This window comes from Musa acuminata, chromosome BXJ3-9, assembly GCF_036884655.1.
Source record: "Musa acuminata AAA Group cultivar baxijiao chromosome BXJ3-9, Cavendish_Baxijiao_AAA, whole genome shotgun sequence".
In the NCBI taxonomy this organism is placed as follows: Eukaryota; Viridiplantae; Streptophyta; class Magnoliopsida; order Zingiberales; family Musaceae; genus Musa; species Musa acuminata.
This window is the reverse complement of record NC_088357.1, coordinates 16,519,948-16,534,966: the sequence shown is the minus strand read 5'-3', so window position 1 is coordinate 16,534,966 and position 15,019 is coordinate 16,519,948. Positions and strand designations below refer to the sequence as shown.

The 15,019-nt window shown below is 35.4% G+C and overlaps 1 protein-coding gene across 1 annotated transcript; it reads left to right on the top strand.

The window, feature by feature from the left end:
• Positions 1-6,623: 6,623 nt before the first annotated feature.
• Positions 6,624-14,302, top strand: LOC103998400 (uncharacterized). The gene is made up of 7 exons (XM_009419862.3): positions 6,624-6,807; positions 6,900-6,981; positions 10,723-10,850; positions 12,634-12,773; positions 13,407-13,554; positions 13,639-13,798; positions 13,892-14,302. Exons 2-7 carry the CDS (start codon positions 6,969-6,971, stop codon positions 13,984-13,986), a joined length of 684 nt encoding a protein of 227 aa, XP_009418137.2. The 5' UTR covers positions 6,624-6,807; positions 6,900-6,968; the 3' UTR covers positions 13,987-14,302.
• The last annotated feature ends 717 nt before the right edge of the window (positions 14,303-15,019 follow it).

The window sequence follows — 15,019 nt, the reverse complement described above, 5'->3', positions numbered from 1 at the left end:
TGCTTGGTTATGCTGATGCGGATTTTGCTGGATGTAGTTTAGATATAAAAAGCACATCCAGAATATGTCAATTTTTAGGACACGCACTTGTTTCTTAGTCATCCAAGAAACAAAACTCGGTTGTATTATCTACAACCGAAGCTGAGTACATAGCTGCAGGTGCATGTTGTGCTCAAGTTATATGGATAAAAAACACTTTAAAGGATTATGGTATTGACATAAAAAACATACCTATAAAGTGTGATAACACTAGTGCAATATGCTTAGCTAAAAATCCTATTCAACACTTTGTAACTAAACACATTGATATTAGGCATCACTTTATACGAGATCTTATTAATAATCATGATGTAATATTAGAGTTTATTTATGCAAAACATCAATTATCGATATCTTTACAAAACCCTTAAATGAAGAATAATTTGACTTTATTAGAAAGGAATTAGGGATGTTAAACTGTCTAAATTCATGAATTTTTTAAATTTTTATTTTTGGACTTTCTTAATCACTCACCTGAATCATGATCTTATAGTATGCGTAATGAGCCATATGCATTTTTCCATATGAGTTGTTACAATGCTTGCGTACAAATTTTATATGGTGAATCATGAAATTACAATATGCATTTTTTTTATGAGTTATATATAATATTTAAGTATGGTATGTATTTTATATAATGAATCATGACGAACAATCTTTAATACGAATCTTCTCCTCTTATGATGCGAATTTTATATGATGAAGTAAATAAGGTTGTGTGCTTTACAATAATAAAAATCTTGCAAAATTAGAATCACCTGTGATAGCACCACACACCAATGTGAGCAGTGCACATTGCCCGTAAGCGGTGGCACCGTCCAGCAGGCAGTAACACCGCTACTTGTCTCGGGTGGCAGGCGGTAGCACCGCCCAACTAGCGGTGCCACCGCCCGTAACCTCTGCCCTATGAAATGGCACTTAGGGCCGGTGGTAGAACCAACCCCAAGCCCACCTACACTCCTTCCTCACACCTCTAAACACCTCTCCACCCCTCATTTTTCTTGATCCTCGTCTAGAAACTCAAGGAAACCCTCATCTTCTTCAAATTCAAGAATCAATCTCAACCTTTCAAGAAGATTACTGCAAGGGTAATTCTCAAATCTCTTCGCTCAATTTATTAATAGATCTTGTCTCTTATGTGTAGTTCTCTCATCATTTATGTGTTTAGTCTCATAGTTTCTAGAAGATCCTCTAGGGACAAAGGGGAGAGAAGATTAGATGAAAATTATAACTCCCTACTTTTCGATTCTAATCAACATACCCTAAAATTTTCATCAATAGAGTTTAGACATGTTCATAAGGGTAAATATATTGATTTAGATGAATAATTGATTTGGAACCTATTTAATGGTTTGCTAATCTAGACATTCTCCCAATTCTTCAAATGAGTGAACCTATTTACCCTAGACATGAGAAGGATCGCGATGCCTTAGGAACAATTTTTGGCAATCCTAATTTAAATGTAGATGAAGAAGAAAGGGTAACTACCTATCTATTAGGACATATATACCCATTACGGATAGATCAATTTGCAACATCATAGGAATTCCGGTAAAAGAAAGAGGATGTTATTTTAGAGGACAATGGGATGATGAAATAGTTAGGACTACTTACGTTGATGCCTTAGGAATAATTTTTGGCAATCCTAACTTAACGATTCTTCCAAAAAGCTGTGAACATTTACTACCTTTAAGCACCAAAATATTTCATCACATCCTGAAAAGTATCATTCTTCAAAGTAATATCATCATGATAAAGTAAGCCAAATGGAACTAGGTGCCATGTATTAGATTATGAAGGGACATAACAATTATTTTGGTTACCTAATCCAACAAAACATGATTGAAATATCAAAAAAGGACATGATGCTTAATCACAAGACTACTTCATGCCTATGATATTGTCATTCCACTCGACAAAGAAGTTATAAAATTAGATAGATTTAGTATCATAAATAAAAATCTACTTTGACGAATGAGATGTACATTCAGAAATGATATATGGACTAGACTGCCTAGAAGGACTGATCCCCTCCAACCTAAGTCAGAACCTGAAACACCAATTTTTAAGGGTAATCTATTTCCTCCAACTGGTCCCTTTGAAGAATCACCTCCAGTAGAGCAAGCACATCCTTCATCTATCGTCGATATAGGGACTCGGATGGATCGATTTGAACAATGACAAGATCGACTTAAATAACGCCAAGATCAAATTTTGACTGAGCTGCAACAGATTCATCAACAATTCAATGCTCTGTTTAGACATTTTGACTGGCCACCACCTAAATAATTAATTATGACTTTTTACTGATGACAAAGGGGAAGAAATAGATGAAATCCCCTTCTTTTGTTCTGCTTACTTTGATGTTGTAATCATATGTTGTTTACCTTGATATTGTAAACTCAAAATGTTACTTACTTTAATGATTATAATTTTGTGCTTTGATTTCCATATTATCTCTTCAAATGATTAGTATGATATCATGCTTACCTTGATGCTAAAAATTTCTATCAATATCATGCTTACCTTGATGCTAAAAATTTCTATCAATATCATGTTTACTTTGATGCTGAAAATTTATGTGATTTTGACTCGAAAATGGATGTCATGTCTTGACATCATTTCTATCAACGAACACATGGTAAATCATGATGTGCATGATGATAATTATCAATTTGATGCTTGAATTCAAGAGTATATTTTTTTAATTATGGCATATAGATAGGGGGAGTTAAGATTAACTCTATCACCAATTGGTTATCATCATAAAAAAGGGGGAGATTATTGAATCTTGGATTTTGATGATAAAATCAATTGGTAAATTATTTGATCTAATCCATGTGTTGAGATAAGTGTGCAGGATTAACTATGATAGCAGTAAGGCATAAAGCAGATGATGGGTTAGAATTGAAGACTCGGATGATATACCGAGAGCTCGCCGAGAGTTCATCGTGAGATCACCGGAAGCACGACTTGCCGAAAGCTCGTCGGAAGATTGCCGGAAGCATGCCGAAGACTAGCCGAGAGTTGGTTGGGAGTTCACTAGAAGCTCGTCGGAGGACTCGCCAAAAAGTTCTCCGGAAAATCGCTGAGTGAAAAATCGATGTACCAGACCATGCTTGCCTTAATCATAGTTAGAATAATAATTAGAGTTAATTTAGGAGGTAATCCTATCATCTCTGTTAGGAGCCAACTGGGCTCGGAATTGGGTTGGTTTGGGCCGGAGTCAAGGCCTAACTAGGATGCTGAATTCCTGCCCGACGGTGGCACCGCTTGGAAAGCAGCACCCTAGGTGGTCTGGGTGGTGGTACCGCTACAGCTAAGTCGCTGAGCTATGTCAAGCGATGGTATCGCCCAATGTCAGATGTCAGGCGGTAGTACCGCCCAATAATGACAATGGTACTGCCAGTACCCTAGAAATCCAGGATAAAACACTTTTTGGCTCCATTTTTGAAAGTCATTGGGGCCTATAAATACCTCACCCTTTTAAAAGATATCGAAGTATAATTATAATCTTGAGTTATTATGGTGTAAAAGTATTGTAAACAAGTGCTAGAGTCCTCCTCCTTCCTTTCTAAGTTTTTGAGATCATTCAAGAGAGGTGTGAGACTTGTAAGGGTTGTCTCCTAAACCCGACAAAAGGAGAAAGAGCTGTAATAGATGATTGGTCTTCACCTATTGAAGGAAGGCCTTTAGTGGATGCCAATGACCTCGACGGAGGAGGAATCCGAAAATAGATGTAGGTCACATTGACCAAACCACTCTAAATTCTGGTTTATATTTCGTTTTGAGTAATTTACTTTAACCGTAAATTATTTCATAGCAAACTACTTCTCCTCCTTATCTTGCTTTCACTGTGCTTACGCTCTCTTACGTTTCAAGTTACTTTCTTTCTGAGAATTTTTCGTTGCACTAATTCACCCCCTTTTAGTGACGCTCTTGATCCTAACATATAATATCTTAAATTAATTGGGTCATATGATTCCGTCAATAACTTGGTGGTGTGTGAAATTGGCAAAAGAGGTGGATAACTAATTTTTTCTTTGGTGGGAAGCAATGAACATGGCGTTTCTATCGAGATGGGTAACTTGTGATGAGTTGTGTTACAAGGTAGAGAGCGATTATTAACATGTCGGAGAAGTCATGGAAAATGTTGCAATCGTTTCCATCGGTTGAGAAGGTGATGCCAGAAAGAGCGTACTTAGCTGAACACCAAGGGGCTTCGTGATGACACCATCTTCTGAGAGACACTTGCATTACACACACACTACCTAAGATTCACGAGTGTCCGATGGGGGAAGATGTTGCATGTATCTTTTATGTCATCATCCAGTTTACAAACAAGATCTCTGATCTCTGGTTTGAAGGATGGCAACAACATCATTTACCTGGAGACCAAGTGTAACTCAATTAAGTGTTAAATACATGAACGATATAAGACATCAAAACACAATATTCAACTAGTCGTCTAGGCATTATACAAGGGACTTGAACTTTAGGATCTTCAAAGAGAAAAGAGACGGCCTCCGGTGAGGCTGCCTTACTCGCAAGGTCATCTGGTTCTCCATCTTTCTGCTATTGCTGCTTCCCTTTCTCTTATTCTGTATAGCATCGGAAGGGAATTAAATGACCTTTAAGTGATTCAGATGTGTGGTGAGAGTACGGAGGAAATAGTAAATATGATATTTACTATTATAACTTCTCTGCACACTCAATAACATAAATCTCTTTATATTTATAAGGATTAAAAGACATATTTTAAATGTCATATACCTATTTAAATATCCATTCATCTTTTCACAATGAATCTATTTAGTGCAACCTTTTATTTTTATGCACCTTTTAATGTTAGATATAAGATAATATATTATATTTATTTTCTAAAATCCCTATTAAAATTAATTTTCTTGTCAAGAACTCTCACTTGCATAGTGCTATGCTATATTAAGTTAATAACATCAGGTTGTACTTAGAGCTCAACCATTCAAACTTGTGTGTTTTGGTGGAAGATTGTTATCTATGATTTTTTTCATTCTAACCTTGTTATGCATTTACCAATACATCACTCTCTATGAGGTTTATGTGACGATTGCTCATTGTTCATTTGATTTCAACTCTACTTAAACTTAATTATTGGATAATTCAATCATCCTCTAAGATTGCATATTCTCTTTCATTAGAGTTTGTCCATTGCTTTGAGTAGAAAATGGTATACTATAAATGCTGCCTACTGCCATTACACACTTTTCACTTTTAGCTAACTCAAAATATTGTGTAAAGATAAGAAGCCCTCCGAATATTGTCTCTACATTCTCTACCATCTCGATTGTTATTCTCAACCAGTGCCCTCTCCATCGTACGAGGAAAAATTAGTGGCTATTTAAAAGTCCTAAAATTGCAGTACAATGGAGCTCTCATATGCATGCAACTTGACTATTTGTAGCTTTACATCGATATCCTTTCCTTCAAGATTAGCATACCCACTTCGGTGGTATGTTATTGTTGAGCAGCTAAGTCCCTTTAGTTTAATTCTCTTCTGCATCCCTTTAACCAATTGTCTTGACATCTCGATATTCTCTAAATAAATTTAGTTTAGACAATGGAAAGACAGTTTATATTTCTCATTTATTAGTGCTTAGCTAAGTCCCTTCTGTTTCATCATTACTCTCTTGTCCTTTTGATCAATTGCTTTGACATCTTATATTCTCTAAGTATATTTTATTGATCATTAAAAAAATAATCTGTAACTCTCATGACATTCGTTATTATGTTATAGGACACTCACATGAAGTCTATTATTTGCTTAGCAAATAAAATTTTCAATTAGATATTCTTATTTTTATAATTTTCTTTCAGAACTTAAAGTTGAAAATCACTTATGATTTAACATGAACCTAATTAAAATTTGATAAAAATAAGAGAAAAATGATTAGAGGTGAGGGGGAGTATAATGGCGGATCTTCGTAATATCATAAATTTTTTATGCACTCAATGCTATAAATCAATTTTTATTTATAAGAAATGGAGGACATATTATAAGGGCCATGTACTTATTCAAAAGTTGATGCACCATTGCCATCATGACCCTATTCATTTTCATTTTTATGCACCTAAAATAATTTTTTGGATATAAATTAAGTTTATTTTATAGTAAAAGTTGCTTTCATGGATTTTAGGTAGTTGTTTTTCTCTCCTTGTCCACACGAAAAATAGATTACCATATCACAAGAAAATTTTACTTTCAGAGATTTATTTTTATTTAATTTTTTTGAAGAAAATTAGAATTTAGAAATATATCCAATATAGTAGATCTAATTTAAACAACAATAACATAAATAATAATAATAATAATAATAAGACAGTGTATATAATTTATTCTAATCACATTTATGGAAATCAGTCATAATAAATTGGATAAGATTTATGGCTGCATGGATTAATCCATATACACGTGAAAAGCACGTGACAAACACGTGGTAAATTATATATAAATTTGACCCAGGTCACGCTTACAGCTTCTTCGATCGACCCCATTCGGTTTCATTGCATCTCTCTCTCTCTCTCTCTCTCTCTCTCTCTCTTTTCATTGCTTCTCTCTTGCCGCCTCCACGCAGCCGTCGCGATCTGCCCTTCTTTGGCCGCCTTGCGCGCCGCTTAGCGTATCGACGGCCGGGCACCGGATACCTCATCCCGCTTTCTGTTCCCCACTAAACCCTCCGACGACCGATCTTGGATCGGCCGAATCTTTCTTTGGTTTCTTTCTCGGAGGTACTATCGTCTTCTTGTAATTTTGTTTGTGCCTGGTTTGATCGATGATTTTGGTCTTATTCTGGTCGTGTTCTCGTGTTTTTTTGTCGTAGAACCGTTTGATCGGATTACTACGTTGGTGGGTTGGAGGGATACAGGATCAAGACTGAAAAAGGAAAGCCATGGCCGATTGGGGTTAGTCGTCGTCTAAATAATTGATAGGAATTGTTTATTGTTAACTGATTATTATGATTGTTATGTTTTTTATTATTTATGTGAAATGTTCAACGTTTATTAATGTCTTTAGAATTTAGTTGTAGTTTTTCTGTTCCTAAGTGTTTGCACTAGAAATTCGTAATTTTGGTTTCTTTGCTGTAGGTTTAGTAATGAGCAATAACATGACCGTTACTATTACTATTTGTTGGCATGTCTTTGCGTAGCTATCTTAAATTACATAAATGATTAGGTGTGATTTAACTATTGTTAACTGCCACCCTCGTCTTTCTACTATGGATATTTCTAATTGATTGTTAAAAAACTTTCTTTATGTTCCTGAAAATGACTGAAGGCACTTGGCATATATGCGTTCTGTGTATTCATTTTGTCAGTTTCATGAGAATAATTTACCAACATGTCATACATGTATTTCTCCACCAAGGCATCCAGAACCTAAACTATACCCTCCAGCCCAGGACTTAGTGAGTCAATGATTCAGATGACATTCATTGCCTCCAACTTCCAAGTGGACAATGAAGGGTTTTATGGGTTTTAAATGATTTTTTGGAATTAAATTATAATTTTCTATTTCTCTGACTTCGAGACACATTTTCATGCTCAATTTCTTATATATTCAAGGAGTATTTATTTTTCTTTTTGAGTTTATTGGGTGCCTAAGATCTCTAATATGTTCATGATATATGTTAGACTAGTTGTTTGCCTATCAGGAACTATATTTTGTGATTTCTTGAGGTTTAATTTAGTAGGATTTTTATGGGGTTCTGTGATTTAATTTTTATCCCACAACTCGTATTAAGGCCTTGAGGTCATACTTGAGTCCTTTCTATTTTTTTTTAATATTACAACTTGATATATTTTTCTCCCTTTACTCTCTTGGGGTCCCCTTTTGCCTCTTTGAATTGAACAAAATCCACTAGAAAAGTTTATATTAGATGAACTGGTCTTAGAGTGAGGTAATTAATAATGACTTCCACATCAAAACACATCAATCACATCTTTATCAAGAGGCTCAGCAACAGAAGTGCTGTGATGGAATCTACTTATGAAAACTAGTGCAGAATTCTCTGAATGATGTTAAAGGCATGAAGATGATGCAACACCAGAGGATGTCATGGCTTCTCCCACATTTTTAATGTTTTTTCCTGTATTTGTCTCCCTTTTAAAGTCAACTTTGGATGATTAAGTGAACCTTAGACCAATCAAGTGAAGTATCAATAGTATCTTGAAATTTTTATCTTTCTGTAAATTGACACTGAAGCCACAAGGCAATAGCTGGTTGTCTCTAATTAGCTTCCAGTAGATGTTGTTTAATTGCTGAAAATTACTTAGTAGGATGCTCTCCTAAGCGCTCGTGTGATATGAGGTGAGGGCTGAGCACCTTGCGCAACTTTCGAGCGATGTTCTTCATTGAAGTGCTGCCTGGGCACCTCGGGCAAGTACTTAAGTGAATTGTGACCTGAGCTGTTGCCTGATTTGATTGAACAGTCAAGTTGGTTCAATCTAACCAACTAAACCCTTACACTAAACCATTCGCACCTGCTCGTTCGCTCCTAGTGAAACCCTAAACCCCACGTCGTTGCCTGATCCACCATTGGTCCGTCATCGAGTGTGCCTTAGCTCCCTCTGCCACTGAAGCCATCGTCTGAATCTCCCTCCGTTGTCGTTGCCTTCGTCGGAAGCTTCCTCCACCACCACCCTCTCCTTCCCCACCTTCCTCCATAGGCCGGTTACTCTTCTTCTCGCCTCTTTAAAGTTGTTTAGTGCTAATTACTCTTCAGAACTGTGCTCAGTCCCTCTTTAAACTTTAAAGCTATTTAGCATTGGTTAATCCCTGTTTGAAACTGTTTTAACACTATTTAGCATCAGTTAATCCCCTCTTTGTAATTGTTTAGCATTGGTTACTATTAAAATATATATTTTTATATTTTAATATTATGGAGCATATTGCTTCACTCGGGTGAGTGCCTAGGTGAGCACCTAGTGCCTCAGGCGTTTTGGAACCTTGGTGCATTTTGTCACCTAATGTTTTTAAAAACACTAGTGCTTAGTAAGATTAACTACTTGAAAACCTACAACCCCTTAAATTTTAGTGCAATTGGAGCTTAATTTGACCATGAGATTCCATGTCAAGAGCAGCAGAAAAGTGTTATTTTGTAACAAATTCCTAAAGATTGTGAAAAGCTTATACAGGTTGATTCTCTGGGGTCAAATATACATAAGCTATTTAGCTTCCTACCACCTTAAAAGCACATCAAGATGATCTTCAACAACTTGAGGGCCTTGTTATCTGTCATTTCTACTCTACCTCAGTGTATGAACATGAAAAGAAAAGTGACAATGTTGAGAAAGTGATCTTGTAATATGATGTTGGCCCTTTATTTTAGGGATAACGTGAATTTAAGGAACAGACTGGTCGTCCCTAAATCATCCTCTGCAGGGCTAGGACAAAGAGAAGCAATGGTCTAGATGACATCCATTATCTAACTTAAAGGAGTTCAAAAAGGCTAATCTTGGGTGAAATTCCATTGGCTATTTTAGGTTAGATGGCTTTTCTTAGTTTGTTAGGTTAGGCAAATCATTTACTATATTATTATGAGAGCTTTAGAGTTCTCTTTCGTTGGATTTTATGGAGGATGAAATTAGCTTTTATCCCACAACTCCTATTTATAGATATTTGGTTTGTGATCATGCTTGAAACTTTCTTGTTTTTTTTATACAATGATAAGGTTTAGTCTAGAGAGGCTCTTTTTCATCTTCGATTGGGAGAAAACACAAGAGAAAAATCATATTCTATCATTCTCCCGTGTATTTGCATAAACATAAGACAAAAAGTAATTTCCTTTTGTATTACTACTAAAATATTCATACTGACATCTAAGTAAGAAATTAAAATATTTGATAGATTTATATAGTATGTTCAGAAATACTATCTATCAGGATGGTTAAAGACACAAATAACATCTGATCTGCTGTGCAGTTGTCTAACACCTCATAGATTGAAATAATGCTTTATAGGATGATCATAGGTTTAGTTATGATTTGTGAATAAAATTGTTGGAAGGATAAGAAGCATGCCTATAGAGTTAATGTAGCAGATAGGAGGATGTTGTTGTTGCAAGAAATAATGTGATAGGAAACAATTAATATGTTTGAGGTAAATCGAATTGGATTAAAGATGAGAGCAAACTTTTGAAGATGAGAATTGTTTCTTGGAAAGATCGAGACAAGTCGTTCTTGTTAATCATTGCTGTTAGGAGAGAACAACCAAAGTTCTTTTTTTTTTCAATGAGTAATGTTGACACAAATGTATATAAGGTCAGTGCAAACTTGCTTAATGGTAAGGCATATTTTATGTTGCTGGCCCTAAATTTAGGCAAACTTTAGATTGCAGCGGCATCACAATCTTAACTCCCAAGTATCCAACTTCCAGTCACTTAATTGAGAAGTGTAGTACACTTATTAACATTTCTATATAAGAAACTTGGAACAATTTTTTGGGGAAAAATGTATCTTTTTGTATGTCTCTTTTTGTGTGATAAATCTGCATAAAATTCCATAACACGCCTAGAAGCATTACTTTTGAGTACATAGTTTTCTTGTTTAGTAAAATATTTTGATTCCTTTTTATAGTTCTGTCCCTTCTTTCATTTGCTTGCTAATTTGGTCATGTATATTTCTTTCTTCATTTTTTTCTCTCAGAAGAAGAAGATTTTGAACCTGCACCTCCAGGTCTAATTAGTAATCAGCCAAAAGGACAGTGGGATGATGAGGATGTGGAAGATGAAAATGTCAAAGAATCCTGGGAAGATGAAGAAGTTCCTGTGCAGGTAAATTTAATATTTCAGTTTATAAATATATTGTACTTGGTATTTGGTAACCGTGTTCTTTAAGATTATATATTTTTACAGGCATAATGAATGTAGACATTTAGGCAACTCTCTTGCTGATGACATAATGGGAAAATTATTATGGATTAATTCTTTGCTAAATTTCAACAAAAGTTGAGCTGGTTCCACATCTATATATAAGTACATTCATTCATCAGCATGTAGATAAGTCAATATAACTGGATGTACTGACACTTCATTTCATGAAAAATTATGTCAAAAGTTCTTTGGTATTTCCCCAAGGTCTTTTGTTAGTTCTACAGTTTGTCACAGAAAGTATATCTCCTGTTGGGTCTTCTTGTTCCAGAGTTCTGCTGTATCTCATGGTCGTTATTGTGATGGTTAGTTAATTTGCCATAGATGGACTCTAAAGTAGTCATGTTGCCCTCTGTATAGAAGGCCTGTAAAAGAGTAAGCAACCCAATATTTTGCAATCTCCATCTGTAATTCAATTGCAGAGCATTTTGTTCCAACTATTCATTAATTGGTTTACTAGCATATGACCCAGAGCATTGATTGCTTTCCTGAAATAGTTAAACTTGTTAGTTTAACTATCGCTTGCAGTGCATGACCGGATCACCTCCTTGGCTAACTCTATGATAGGTGATCGTCATGAGTTATTAAATATTGTGTTTATTCTAGTGCTGTCATTTGGAAATGGAACATAGAACAGAACATTGTATGTTTGTATGAGATGTTTGTTTAATTTACAAATGGGCTGATGATAGAATTATCATCCTAGATTTTTCTGGATTCTTATTGGATGGCTATTCCATACACATGGGAAAAGTCTTGGAATTCTAGACAGCCAAATTGATGTGAACTCTATATCAATTGATTCAGTAGAGAATATTTAGAATAGCCATTAGCTCTATGGATTGGATAAACAATAACACAGCCATAATGTCCCAACAAGAGGATTGGATAAACAATTACATTTTTTTCAAATTTGATAGTTTAACTCTAACCTTTAACTGGATTGGATAAACAATAACACAGCCATAATGTCCCAACAAGAGGATTGGATAAACAATTACATTTTTTTCAAATTTGATAGTTTAACTCTAACCTTTAGCTACATATATTGGTTTTCCATTGTAATTGTACTTTGAACTTTCAAAAATATCTAGAACATTCCAGTTAGTATTTAGTACGATCAAGAACTAATATTAAAAATGTCCCACGATTGTCAGCATTGAGGATTTAGCTTCTTCATGCTAATATTCTTGCTTCAACTTGCGACTCTACTGGAACTGCAACGTCTTTTTCTAGGAACTGCATGGGGATGTCAGTGAAGGCCACATCACTATCTTCTGAGTAGCTGAGCATCTCCTGTGACACTATAATATGGTTATGCTATTCAACTACTTGAGAGTGCAAAGGTGGATATGCTGGAGCTACGTTCACATAATGTTTGATGCATTCAAGCGGCATACATCTGGGATACCGGACCGCACCCTCATCATCAGAATGCACTCTCTTGGGTCTCCTTTTAGGGTCCCTGTGAATTGCAGTTCTTGGCCTTCTTTGTGTGCAAAAGGGTTCCACTGACAGATTCTTTCTTTGTTAATTTCTTTAAACTTTTCACTTATATAGAACAGATCTTGGAAACTGTTATCTAAAAGTCAAAAGATGTGGTTTTTTTTGGTGGAATGGTTGAGCAAGAGCACCAATATTTATTTGTTTTATTAATGACATATAGGTCATGAATTTGTTAATGCAGGCACCGAAGCTAGAGACTAAAGCAGCAAAGCCAGGCCACAAAGGTGCTGGAGAGAGAGAGAAACTACCTGAAGCGAAGAGAAGTGAAATAGCTAATGAAGTTCTAGCTGATCCTATTGCTGAGAAACTTCGCCAACAAAGGTTGAAACTATGTTATACTTCTCATATGATGTTTTTTGGCAAGATTGGCAGTGGGTATAAAGACATAAGAGTTGTGATTGGGGGAGGAAAAATAAAAAGGCCACAAACTACTAGTTGTGCGACCAACAATGTTTTATGAATTTGAGTGTTGGATAGCTAAGAAATAACATGTACAAAAAATTTATATTGCCAAGATAAGAATATTGAGATGGATTTGTGGAGTTATGAGAAAAGATAGAAAAAAATATTTTTATTCGTGAATAATTAGTTATCGCTTCGATAGAGGATAAAATGAGAAAAAATCATTTAGGATGATATAGTCATATGCTTAGGAGACCTCCGGATGTAATAGTCAAAAGAGGTAAAATAATTAATGTCAGTGGTACGAGAAGAGATAGAGGAAGACCTAAAAAGATTTTAATAGAAACTATAAATAAAGATTTAAGTATTCTGAACTTAATTAAACATATGATTTTTTACAGATTTCAATGACAGTAAAAGATCTATATAATCTACCATAAATAATTGGGACTTTATGACTTTGTTGTTATTGTTGTTGACCACAAGCTACTAGTTACCTTATCTGTTTTGGAACCATGTGTTTACTTGGGCTAACATGTGACTTCTTAGCAGACTTGTTGAAGAAGCTGATTACAAGTCAACTGCTGAGTTGTTTGCCAAGAAAGGCGTTGAGAAAACTCTGGATAGCTTTATTCCAAAATCAGAGAGTGATTTTCTAGAGTATGCTTTGCTCCTCTCTCACAAAATTTGCCCTTACGAGGTTTGCAGTCTACTGTAAAAATTTATTGGAGCTTATATTGAAACTTTCTTTTCTGGCACTGATCTGCTATATTTTGTTATTTAGAAAAGCTTTCATTACATTGGCCTTCTAAAAGATGTTGTAAGGCTCTCTATGACTTCACTAAAAGCAGCAGATGCGAAAGAAGTAGCTTCTTCAGTTACGGCAATTGCCAATGAGAAACTTAAGGCAGAAAAGGAAGCTAACGCAGGCAAGAAGAAACAAGGTGAGTATTAGAAACTTTGAATATTGTAGTGTTGCTAACCGGCTAGGATAGTGAGGGTACATTTTTGGTTCTCAAACTGGTGCAATTTAACAGGCACAAAGAAAAAGCAGCTTCACGTAGATAAAGCGGAGGACGACTATGGCACAGCAGGTCGCTATGATGACATGGATGATTATGACTTCATGTGAATAATTAAATTGGTTCTTATTGTGTATGATTATTGAGAGATTTTAAAGAGTGGACGAGATGTATAAGAACCAGCAGTGGCTTTGAAAAAAAGTAGAACCAACAGTGGCAATTTCCAGAGCTTTCTCCAAGGCATTTAACGTTACGGTCGAGTCCATTGCATATTTTGCTTGAGTGGCTTCATTTTCTTTTATTTTATGATGTTTTTGTATCCGTTACATCGGTACTTTTTCTTGGTCTGATGTCAGAACAAGTTTTGTAATCTGCGTGAAAAACTGTAGCAGTTTTGGTTAAGAAAAAAGCGTTTCATTTGTTCGATGACTATGCAAGGCACGGTAGATTTTTTGTTGTCTTCTTCTTTTTGGCATCACGTTGATGATTAAGACGTGTCATCTGATGTACTTCTGACGGAACGGTACTTACCCTCTGTTCCTCTGGTACCTTTGGAAGGGCTAACAATGATGAGCCTTTTATCTAGGTAACGATGTTTAGATTTCCTTCTAAATTTCTTCGCAAGTTCTTGGAGAAAATATTTCATCACATGGAAACACAAGTAATTTAAAACTTGAAGCTTAATTCATACTAAAATGTAATTTATCCCAAAAAAATCTCAATAATGAGATTGTATTAGATGCACTTTCATATTTATTTTTTATTAGTGGTTATTCTTTTGTTTAAAATCCTCAAAATATTTTTCAATTGGATTGATCCTTTTTTTTGTTGAATTGGTCGGTTTGATTCAAACCCGATCAATCCAAGGGCTTGTTCGATTTGGTTTTAGTTTAAGTCAAATTGATTCGTGTCGGGTCCATCGAAATGGATCGGATTGAATTTTAGGTTGAATTAGGTTTGAATCAAAAGTTAAAGGGGAGTTATACTGAACAAGTGTAACTGTAGTGTAGGTGAAGATGACCAACTCTCCTCTCCTTCCTTGTGGTTCTCTTCAAAGACGAACAACGATTGTATCCTCCCTACTCCGATGATTGTGATTGTATCTAAGAAGATAGAGGTTCCGACGGATATCTTATGTCCGAA

Coding starts and splice junctions, on each gene's coding strand:
- LOC103998400 (XM_009419862.3), top strand. Junction 13,555..13,638: donor ACAAAATTTGCCCTTACGAG/GTTTGCAGTCTA, acceptor TTTGTTATTTAG/AAAAGCTTTCATTACATTGG. Junction 13,799..13,891: donor CGCAGGCAAGAAGAAACAAG/GTGAGTATTAGA, acceptor GCAATTTAACAG/GCACAAAGAAAAAGCAGCTT.